General features: G+C 44.0%; 1 protein-coding gene across 1 annotated transcript; it reads right to left on the bottom strand.

Moving 5' to 3' along the window:
- Positions 1-797: 797 nt before the first annotated feature.
- LOC138260853 (L-threonyl-[L-threonyl-carrier protein] 4-chlorinase-like) lies at positions 798-11,714 on the bottom strand. Its single transcript, XM_069209275.1, has 6 exons — positions 11,585-11,714; positions 7,086-7,302; positions 6,549-6,640; positions 5,525-5,664; positions 4,169-4,273; positions 798-905 (listed from the first exon to the last, which is right to left on the bottom strand). The coding sequence occupies exons 1-6, from the start codon at positions 11,712-11,714 to the stop codon at positions 798-800; spliced, it is 792 nt and encodes a 263-aa protein (XP_069065376.1).
- Between the last annotated feature and the right edge of the window lie 401 nt (positions 11,715-12,115).

The following is a 12,115-nucleotide window of genomic DNA, read 5'->3' as shown; positions in this document are numbered from 1 at the left end:
ATGAAGAGAGTTGATAGTGTAAGTGGTAGTTTGCCCTCCACTGACTGACCACACATCAGCACCCCCTGTGCCCATGGGAGGGATGGGGCATTTAGTTCATCCAGAAGGGTCTCAGACATCACCTTCCACCAGCCCAGAGGCCCTGGGCACAGTATTGTTTCTCTGACTCTCCATCGAGGAGGAGCAGTAGGATATGGGTGAGGGACCTGGGTCTTGCATCTGTGCCAGGAGACACATGTCACAGTATTTCTCAGCAGCTGGGCTGCATCCCAAACAGAATGCATATAAATTTGTGAAGCTTAGTGAATTTCAAGGCGTAGAACACAAAAAAAGGCTCATAATACATAGTAATTGTATATATTTAATATACTCCTTAATGAGGCAAAACTATACATCTTAAATAAATTAAATAATGACAAACAACAGAGAACCCACAACACAAGTACAGTGCAGAGCACCCATTGGCCATATCTCAGTTGTCTTATAAAACTGTAATATAGAGAATAGGTAACATTTTTAAGTTCTGAAACATATTGCTATTTAAATTAACAGTACCCCCCACAGTGTTGTGAGAGTCAGACATTCCTGGACTTTATATCCTTCATTTAGCATTTGCATTACAAAATGTAAAGCCTGAGGTATGAAATTCAAACTATAGCGTCTCCAAGGTGCAAATTAGCCACAGTGCACCATCATTTATTACTCTTGAATATCGATGCCAATAATCAATCCCCCTTGTACAGCAGGCAGGGCAGTGTTTTCGGTCACTGCTCTGCTTGCATAAGTGTTGCTGTGGTTCAGGAAGTCTTGCAGAAGAAGCTAGGTGCATGATCTTCAAAATGCTTGTATCCATCTGTCCCGGCGACCAAGACTGTGGCAGGAAAGGAGCGAGGGCGCGCGGGGTCCTGAAACCAAAGAGTAGAGAACAACATCAGGATGAGGGGGTTCACCATTGGCAGACACGTAAGGCGTCTCCACAGGATCACCGATCGTTGCTTCATGGTTCTCTCAAGGTCCCGCCCACTCTTCGATTTAAATCCAAGACTCAATGGCTCATGTGAAGGTGCCTTTAAAGGTTGGCAGATGCCCGGTCCACCCATTTCCAGGTTTCCCCAACACATTCAGAGGCTACAGGCCTGATTTAGATTTTGGCGGACTGGTTACTCCATCACAACAGTGACGGATATCCCGTCCGTCAAAATCTAAATCCTATAGGATATAACGGGGTTTACATTTCGGCGGACGGGCTGTCCTCATTGTGACGGAGTAACCTGTTCACTCAAATCTAAATCAGGCCCAAAATTTGCAATTACAGAACCTCTCCGAACTCCTCTATGCTCCACTATAAAACACCTTCCCCGGAGTCCACTACGCGCCACAAGCTCCATCATCAAAAGCACCTTCCCAGGAGTCCACTAAACTCCACTAAGCTCCACCATCAAAAGCACCTTCCCAGGAGTCCACTAAACTCCACTAAGCTCCACCATCACAAATACCTTCCCAGGAGTCCACTAAACTCCACTAAGCTCCACCATCACAAACACCTTCCCAGGAGTCCACTAAGCTCCACCATCACAAACACCTTCCCAGGAGTCCACTAAACTCCACTAAGCTCCACCATCACAAACACCTTCCCAGGAGTCCACTAAACTCCACTAAGCTCCACCATCACAAACACCTTCCCAGGAGTCCACTAAGCTCCACCATCACAAACACCTTTCCAGGAGTCCACTAAACTCCACTAAGCTCCACCATCACAAACACCTTCCCCGGAGTCCACTAAACTCCACTAAGCTCCACCATCAAAAGCACCTTCCCAGGAGTCCACTAAACTCCACAAAGCTCCACCATCACAAACACCTTCCCAGGAGTCCACTAAACTCCACTAAGCTCCACCATCACAAACACCTTCCCAGGAGTCCACTAAACTCCACTAAGCTCCACCATCAAAAGCACCTTCCCTGGAGTCCACTAAGCTCCACCATCAGAAACACCTTCCCAGGAGTCCACTAAGCTCCACTAAGCTCCACCATCAGAAACACCTTCCCAGGAGTCCAGTAAACTCCACTAAGCTCCACCATCACAAACACCTTCCCAGGAGTCCACTAAACTCCACTAAGCTCCACCATCAAAAGCACCTTCCCAGGAGTCCACTAAACTCCACTAAGCTCCACCATCTCAAACACCTTCCCAGGAGTCCACTAAACTCCACTAAGCTCCATCATCAAAAGCACCTTCTCAGGAGTCCACTAAACTCCACTAAGCTCCACCATCACAAACACCTTCCCAGGAGTCCACTAAGCTCCACCATCAAAACACCTTCCCAGGAGTCCACTAAGCTCCATCATCAAAAGCACGTTCCCAGGAGTCCACTAAACTCCACTAAGCTCCACCATCACAAACATCTTCCCAGGACTCCACTAAACTCCACTAAGCTCCACCATCACAAACACCTTCCCAGGAGTCCACTAAGCTCCACCATCAAAACACCTTCCCAGGAGTCCACTAAACTCCACTAAGCTCCACCATCACAAACACCTTCCCAGGAGTCCACTTGGTGCAGGGCTGTTAACTGAACATCACCACAAACTCACCCTATTTAGGATGGGCCTCCTAATGAGCTCCCAGCCCAGAATCATTCTGCAAGATAAACTGGCCTCCGGTAAGGAAAAAATACATTTCTCTGACATGCTGGGAGGAAACTCCAACCTGTCAGGGGCATTGAGACTCTACTATTTTCGAAAACAAACCTCACTCTCGGGGTTTGTCTGAAAGAAATGCTGACCAGTCTGGCATGAAACCATGGGAGGATGGTTGGCATTGTGTATCTTGGCTGGAACTTTGACTTGGCCCCAACCACCACAGGGGCTTGCGACCCCCCAGCCTAACTTTAAATAAGGCTCTATGGCCTATACTTATACTTTTTTAGCGCTGCATTTGCCTCATTTTCTTATGCAAAAGTGGCGCAAACGTACAATATATAATTGTATTTTGTACGTTTGCGCCGCTTTTGCATCAAAAGATTATCCAAATGTGGTGCAAACAAAGTATAAATATGGACCTATGTTAGGTTCTGTGGCATGCAGACATAAAAAAGTGCCTAACCTTGAACATCCTTCAAAACTAACCTCTTCCTCTAACAAACTGTCTAGCAAACAAACCTCTGCAAAACTAATCACCCCCCAAATTAACCTCCAAATTTGCTACTTTCGAAAACTATTTATGGTCCTAAATGTATTGAACCCTAAAACCTATGAACTTCCAAAACATTCCTAATCTCCAAAGAACCTTGATTCCAAAACAGGTTTATCTGAATTTTCCCAACTACTTAATTCTCAAAGTGAAATACTCTTCTGAGCTAACTAGCATCGAAAACTAACTTATATAATGTCCTAATGCTTTCAACTGTGCAACTTCCAAAACTAACCTGCACAATGTGCTAATCTCCACATTAGTTAATCTCCAAAACTGATTACCAATGAAAACATAGTATACAATAAAACTGCATAACCTCAATAAATGATTACCCCCCAAAACTTACTAAAGTCTACAAACATCCAACACTGATGAGTCTCCAAAAGATGGTAAATATCCGATTAACAGAAATCCAGAAACTACCAGACACAAATCAGCAGTGCTAGGCATTGCTTACAAAATGATGATTGTCCTCATTGCAAGATGAGTTTTGTTCCCTTTTGAGGTCGCTGCCTGGGCCAGCACTGTGCAGATGGTACAGTTTCCATTTTGTAGGAAGCTGTGTGGCATGTTAGACTGTTCTGCTGCTTATCTGCGGACATCTACTTGTATACCCAATAATTTAAGCAAATTTTTCTTCATTTTCAGTATACGGAATACAAAACTACCTTCTAGTTGTGTTTGTTTAATTGTCGATAAAGCATTTAACAGTACACAGACAATTAAAGACCGTCTCTGGGGCTGCAAGTACAGGCTTCAGAAACTATTAGGATTTCAAACTGGTATGTCCTAAATGCGTCCTAAAAGTTGCCATGGCAACAGATGCTCACTTTCAGCCCATTTTTTAAAAATTTTAAAAGGTCTGAATTCTGAAAGTGCCCAATGAGACTATTCTATGATTGGTTTCTGGTTGGCTGGACTTGCACCTGAATTGATGGTATGTCCAATTCTCATAACCTTCCACTCTACTCACCTCCACGGGATAGGCTGAAGTGGGGATATAGCGGATCACAAATCCGCATCTTCTCCTGTGGGACATGTTGGGCTCGCTCGCATGGACCGTCAGCCCATCGTGGATCTGTAAGGACAAGAGGATGGCATTAAATACATAGGAGAGGACAGGCAAGCTGGAGGTTTATAAGAAGATGGAGCTGAGGCAAAGAAGGGTCTGCCACATTGCAGCAGGAAGTGAAATGGGAAGACCACAGGGGTTAAGGTCCCTGCTTGCTGTCAGTATGTAGTTCTTCATAATTATTGTTTTTATAATGAGAGATCATTAGCACAGCATGGCTCAGATCACAGCTATATATTTCATCTATTTACATCTCCTTGGGAACACGGCACAGTAAGAGTGAAGATACTGGCAAAATTGAAGTGCTGCTCTCTCTCGAGGGATCCTGTGGACAAAAATGTTTTTTTGTGTTCATGGAATTAGTTTATTGTTTCAACCAATGATCATCCAAAGTGCATGCAAACAGAGCAACAGAGCATGACACACTCAGAAAGGTCGAGTTTTTTTCTGTTTCTTTAATTTTATAAATTTCTATGTGTCCAATATATGTATGTACTCTTGATCTCGAATTTACAGATTTTGTCTTGGCACTGCAGGAAATGCCACATACCTGTTTGTCCCTGCAGTAGAATTGTCAATAAAGGGATTTAACACAAATCTAAAAACATGAAATTTACATATCACTTGTTTTATTATTCCTTGAATATTATTTTTGTTCTGGGGAAGCAAGCAATCATGCAAAGAGTGTGTTAGATGGCTGTTTGAGTTTTATGGAGTATGTAGTGTATATTATAAGAAGAATAAATTGGCTGGTAAATTTGATACAAGGCATATGCTGAACTTCCTAAGTCGACTATACATAGACTACAGCTGATGCAACATGCGACGTTCACCTGATGCATAATTTAAAGAAGAAAGGTCCTTTTAGGAAGCTCACGACTTATTTACAGGTTCTCAGTCCAAGAGCGAACTCTTTTTAAATCGTGCCTGACTGATACATCTTTCATCTAAAGTTGCCGTGTTTTCTGAGTTGTTCACTTTTAAAACTGCTATTTCACCTTATCTAAGAGAAAAATATTTCTGCACTTAGGATGCCCCGGCCTTGATTGGCCTTCCTTGACAATTTCAGACAGTCCCTGCATCTACTTCCCTCAGTCACCAGCTCAAGGCTCATTTGTTTTAGGCAACTGTTCTAGATCACCACTCCTTAGAGGCTCTGTTACGGTACAGTGTGCTTCGCAAATACCTATAGTAAGTCAGTCCATCAATCAGTTAAAATAGAATGTGCAGGAGAACAAAAGAGTAAGCTGCACTTACCGACATCTGTCCGGCTTTGAGAGGACACTCCACCGCGCTCTCTGGATCCACCAGATGCCGGGGAATCTCTTGATTTGCAGTTAGCATGTTCCCGGGGGCGATGGCCGTTTGGTGTTCCAGGACGCCCCGCGTGTGGCTTCCTGCACAGGACACAGATTGAGCGTCAACATGGTCATTGTTTCCTGATCGTGCCCCCTGTCCAGACAACCTCTGTACCCCGGCCACAGATGCTTAACATGAAAGAGCAGACCTTGAACAACTGGGTTCTGCCTCTTCCACAAGCCTCCACCTAGGACCCATCACATGCCTGTTCCACTTGCCTCTTCCCACCATCTCACCCATCACCCTCATGCTTCTGGGTACATCTGCTGTGTCTCTACCTCATAATAATTAGAAGAAAGCAGTTTTGTAGTGTTAGATAGGATTTATACAGTAGCCACATAGAATTGAGAGCCTTTCAGAACGTTGATGCTCAGGAGGAGATGTTTGGTTGAGAATGGTGTAGACACTCAAGTAGAAGAAAGGGGCAAGGCCAACAAAAACTTTGAAGGAAGTGGAGTTTTTGGGCGCCGCTGGAACTAGAGAAAGCTTTGTCTATGATGAGGGCTGGGTGGAAGGCTGTCTTCGAGGAAGGTCTCCTGGCATGACAGGACTTTTCTGCCCCTTTTTGTGTTAAATTCCCATATCCCTAACTCTAGTAAGTTATTTGAGTCCAGGTGGCAATACAGCTGATAGAACCATTGCAGAAGTGAATCTGACTCTATTTCTTCTGTCTCAGACCCTAATGAACATCCAACTGATGCAACTATTCTTCAGGTGTCCAACCTTAACCCTCTCTCCGCACTGAGGGAACCTAGTAACTATACAGACAATTCCCCTACTTTATAACCTTTGCCGAGTTACTCTTTAGGACAGGAGTTACTCTTTAGGACACAATAGCTCTTTGCTAAATGCACAGGGATCCTTCATTCTTAATTTGTCCCTGGTCTCAGAATGATGCTTTGCACACACATTAAATCCATACCTGGAATAACCTGAAGGACACCATTTTCTGTGTCTACGTCATCCAGGGCGAGCCAGACTGAGGCCACTGGCCCTCCCTCGAAGCCCCAATACCTGTCAGAGGTAACAGAATGACTAGCTGTAATACATTAACTGAACGCCAATACATCCTCGGTCAGGGATGATATTGTCAAAGCAGCTTATCTATTAATGGCCCTCGCATAGTGCTTGTAATAATGATTGAAGATTTCTGGCACTCACAAATAGTGATATATTAACTGTGAGGCATAATGTCAGCCAAACATTGGTTTTATGAGAGAAAGAAATTGTAAGTAGACTTTTTGGGAAATTTTCCTTCAACTTAACAAGTGAAGCATGTTTAGGAGCAATTGGCACTTATCTTAAAGACTAAATCAAATTCAACAATTCCAAGTCTCTTGAAATTACAAAATGACAGGGACCAATGACGCCTGCACTGTTGACATTTTTCAGACCTCGAGTTTAAACCTCCATTTGGACCCAAGTTGTGAGGATCTGGTGCACCTGCGCGTTTGCTTACTTGATGTCCTGGAGCCAGGCCACGTAGGGCACCACGTCATCCCTGCGTGGAACGTCGGAGGAGGGGTATTTACAGATGAACCGGGAGTTTAGCAGGATAATGTCTGGACCCAGCACAGCAGTGATGACCTTCAGAATGTCCGGGTGGGCGGCCAGGTCCATCGCCCAAGGGTAGGCTTGGTGGGTATTGTGCAGGCTGTACTGGGTGTGCTCCGTACCTGGGTGATGCGAGGAAGAAACAGCTCAGTTTCTTGTGCTAAATGGAGGTTCAGGTGTGTGCCCAACTCACAGGGTCACCAGGAGCGCGTTGCCGCGTCTGGTTGAGTTGTCATCCAGGATAAGAGTGGGCAAATTATATGTTTTCTTATTTACATACATCTTGATTTGAGATTTTAAAAAAATCATGCCGTTTCAAAACATTTATTATGGGGGCATATCTTATACATTTGCAATTGAGAATTACTATTTCTGAAAAAAAAAGTTTGGCGGAATTGTTTGTTTTTTGGAAAATCAGTTGTTTTCTCTGATAAACAGTTTTTTTTTTTTTTAGGAACTGATTAATGTAATAGAATATAAATTGGGTGTTTGAAGAACCACCTCATAATTGAAGGAAACCGATCTGTTTTTATGACAAAATGATTTTGCATTTTTCACATTCAAGCTTTTTGAGTGAGGCGTTAGGTTTTCAATTCACAAAAAGTTTGCTTTTGAGCTAGCGTGTGATCAAATATATCTGTGCTGATTGCAGAAATGCTCTAGCCACTAAATTCGCAATGCCTGTTAAAGGTATTTGAGGGGCACAGCAATTTTGTGATGCAGTCAGCGAAATTATGAGTTTGTTGCATTTGGCACCTAATCAATTGCCTGTTGCATAATTTGAAGATTTCAGCAGAATAAAATGTTACTACCTGAAATTGATCAAAAGTTACTAAAACACTGACACATATAATGCTGAGCAGTGGCAGGCCCTTTGCAAACGGTATCTGGTCATCTTCCATAAAGTGGTCCTCCTGTGATGCATCATTCCAGTGCCCTGGGCACAGCTCAGACCCTCCTCCAGGAAGCAGTTGACAGACATTACTACTGCCAGCTGTGGCCCAAGTGGGCGGGATCGGAGGGGCAGGCCACGCCCATTCTTTTATGATTTATGAAACATCGGTCCCCTATTTTTTTAAAAAGACAACCATCCTGGACGGTTAATTCCACAGTTTAAATGCCTCAGCTGAAGTGTCCTTCAGTGAGAAAGAGACCTTTCCTGCCAGGGCGCTGCCTGCCTGAAAGAAATGCAAATGTGCGCTGCGAGTTAATGGGCAAATGTAAAGGATGCTTTGGGGCTGGTACTGGCTTTACTTGGCCTACTCACTCTAAGCTTTGTGATGACAAAGAATTATTATTCTGGAGTGGTTGTGCAAAGAGCTAACAACTGGCTTGTGAAGTGCGTGCTTTGAATTGTAATTGTATTTATATCACGCTTACTATACCTGGAAGCGTTGAAGGGACAGTATTGTAAAAAATACACTACGTACACTCTTGGTATCACTAAAATCTATATTTTGGAAACACCATTTTATCTTAAACATTTAGCGCATTTGGTAGCAGTCTATCTTATTCTGTGTGTAATGCAAATTCAAAATAATGACTTACATGTTCACAGTGCTTTCTGTCACGGGTGTGACCTTGTAGCACTAAAAATACGCGTTACTTCACTGCACTAACCAAGACTTAATTCTATGGCCCTGTGGTTAAACCCCTTCAGGGCATTAACTAATACAGGGTTCATAATGTAGTATAGTGCATTTCCCAATAAGTAACAACTTTTTCAATGTATTTTTCATTTAAGCTGCATGTTCATGTATATGTAGCTACCTGACGGTGAAAGAAGAAAAAAAACTTACAGAATATTTTATTTTTTTAGCCACACCTTTGACCCCGCCCCCACGCTCACTGACACCCCTACTGCATGCAGCATCGCAGTTCCCATACTTTTTTTAATGCACTTCGACCGCTGTGCTGCAGCATCATTTCAAGCCTGAGGTTGTAAACACTGAACAGTGGGGTCGGGGGGGGGGGGAGTGGGAGGATTAATACAGTTCTGTATGGTATGCTTTGCATATGTACATATAATTACAATTATGTAAGAATTAGCAGGGATGTAGCTTCGGGGGGGTCTGGGATGTTGCACCCCCTCAAATAAATGTCTTTTCTGATAAATAGTTGGGTACAGGTGCTTTCAGTGGGGTATGGTGAGGTGCCGGTTGGATTTCACCAGGAATTTTTGCATACACATAGACAAAAACTCACACACACAGTCTCTCCATCTCTGTTTTGAAAGTCCTCAAAATATTGGTTATTTTACAAAATGTTGTGATTTATCCCTTATTATGTCTACCCATCCAAATTTCTCTTCTGCCCATTGCCCGTCAGCCTCTCTCATGCACCTTGCTTGTCATATAATGTATTTAACATTATGTATCACCCTGATTGTCAGAAAATCTGAAGCCCACACCCCCACTCCTCCCGAAGCTACGCCCCTGAGAATTAGGGATGTCTCCGGTGACTTACGCTTGCGACCCCCCCCCCCCCACTGTCCTCAAAGGTGCGTAGTTGCTGGCAGGGCCTGGTGTTCTAGTTAAGGCACCTCTGCTCTCACAGTGTACAGCATTGCCATCACAATAAAGACACACGCACACTGATGCACACACTGACAAAGACAAAAGGTCTGGATTGTGCGTAAAATCGAGGAAGCTTGGATTTGTAAATAGGATGGAGGAAGGCCCTTTTGCTAGAGTGCATGTTGTATTTTGTGAACATGCTAATAAACATTTGAAGCCGGAAGAATACAAAGTAAAAATAGTGAAACGGTCAAAATATGTTTATGAAAATGTGTTTTTAGAGTATTGAGTCCTGCAATGGTGTTTGCTGGAGGTAGAAATGTCTTCTAATCTAATGTATACATTAAGGCGCTCCAGACCTCCCAAATGATGGTACCTTGCACAATATTTATCAGGCGTTGTTCACTAATGTGGCCCTCATGCTTACTCTCAGTTGCAGTTAACATGTTTTCACATTTACTCTTCCCTTCTTTTCAGTCATAACATATCTTTTGTATTTGCAATCATTACATTCACCAATAATTTCTTGCTTGGTGCCCCTCGGATGTAGTGTTCATGAGGCTAGTGTGCATAGCAGGTGACGAGTCAGTGTTTCTAGGATGTAGCTGACTGTACTGGTCAACTCTTTCAGCATAATGGTTGCCATGCAACCTGTGGGGCTAGGGTACCAAAGATGTAGTTTAGTGAGGTGGTGCAGTCCTAAGTACTTCAGGGATGCAGTGTAGAGTGTTGGGTGAGTGTCCCTAAGATGCAGCTTGGTGTGGTGGTCTAGTCATAAGTCCCTCAGAGATGCAGAGTGGTGTGGTGACCTAGTCATAAGTGCTTCAGAGATGCTGCATAGTGTGGTGGTCTAGTCATAAGTACTTCAGGGATGCAGCGTAGTGTGGTGTTCTAGTCATAAGTGCTTCAGGGATGCAGCGTAGTGTGGTGGTCTAGTCCTAAGTGCTTCAATGATGTAGCGTAGTGTGGTGGTCTTGTCTTAAGTGCTTCAGGGATGCAACGTAGTATGGTGGTCTAGTCTGTGGTGGGTCAGTGTTCCTAAGATGCAGTTCAATGTTCAGTGTGGTGATCTAGTCTTAAGTGCTTCAAGGATGTGGCAGAAAGTGTTGAGTTAGTGTTCTTAAGGTACAGTTCACTGTGGTGGTCTAGTCTTTAGTGCCTCAGGGATGCAGTGAAGTGTGTTGGGTTAGTGTTCCTAGGAAGCGGTTCGGTGTGTTGCTCTAGTTTTTAGTGCTTCAGGGGGTTCATCACAGTGTACTAGGTTAGGGTTTCTTAGATGTAGTTCACTTTGGTGATCTAGTCCCAAGTGCAGTGTGATGAACATTATGGGCCTGATTACAACTTTGGAGGATGTGTTAATCCGTCCCAAATGTGACGGATATACCACCAGCCGTATTACGAGTTCCATAGGATATAATGGACTCGTAATATGGCTGGTGGTATATCCGTCATTTTACCGTCACTTTTGGGACGGATTAACACCTCCTCCAAAGTTGTAATCAGGCCCTATGTGCCTTTTTGCTGTACATGTGTGATGCTGGCATGCACAGTAAATGCTCTCCTTAGCCTAACCTAAACGGTGGTGGCACCTGGCAGATGTTATACTTACTGATAATTCTGCTGTACAGATGTGGTAATTTATACACACATTTATCATAACTACATACAAACTTGCACATTTCGAGTATTCATTGCAGTCTGCAGCACCGTCCCCTGCTGGAATGCACATTACACCTGCTGTCCGAATACAGCAACACGGATGCATCTTTTGCATTTCCAAGAGGACACTGCGTGATTTACCGTCTGAGTGTTTCACTTGTAAGTGACTGATTTGTGCACAAAGGTGTGCAAAACCATTTATGAACTGGGCCCTGCCCTTGGCACTCACCGTATTCCTCCTCCAGCTTCTCAAAGGCCATCCTGGTAGCCTCCAGCTCCTCGGTGCCCAGCACGGGTAGTCCGGAGAGGAAGCCATGGGCATCGTAAAATGCCTTCACCTGCACAGCCTCTGCAGTCATGATGAGCTTAGAAACCGCTGCTTCTGGGAGCTGTGTTCCTCTGCTCTGAAGCTGCAGGAGTTGCAGGTGTGCTGGCTGTTAGTGATTTGTCGCCCTCTGCCAGCTGTGGATGCCCCTCCATCCTCTGCCTCAGCTATTTATGTGTCTCTGGAGCCTCAGGACCCACCCTGGCTATAAATTATCAGTGAGATCCTTTCTACTTTAGGGCTTTACAACAGGTGACATAGCACAGTAATCATGTGCATGACTCCGGAGGAATTTCCGTCTCCACCTTCAGAAATCTGTGCCAAGTTTGGGTTGATTTTGAAGGAGAGTAGAGGCCTTCGTTTGCACGAGAGATTGTCCACACCTCGCTTTAACAACTCATAAAACTTGGATAAGAACCCATTAATGCTCACCAC

Source organism: Pleurodeles waltl, chromosome 10, assembly GCF_031143425.1.
Source record: "Pleurodeles waltl isolate 20211129_DDA chromosome 10, aPleWal1.hap1.20221129, whole genome shotgun sequence".
Classification (NCBI taxonomy): domain Eukaryota; kingdom Metazoa; phylum Chordata; class Amphibia; order Caudata; family Salamandridae; genus Pleurodeles; species Pleurodeles waltl.
This window is presented reverse-complemented; position numbering and strand designations above follow the sequence as displayed.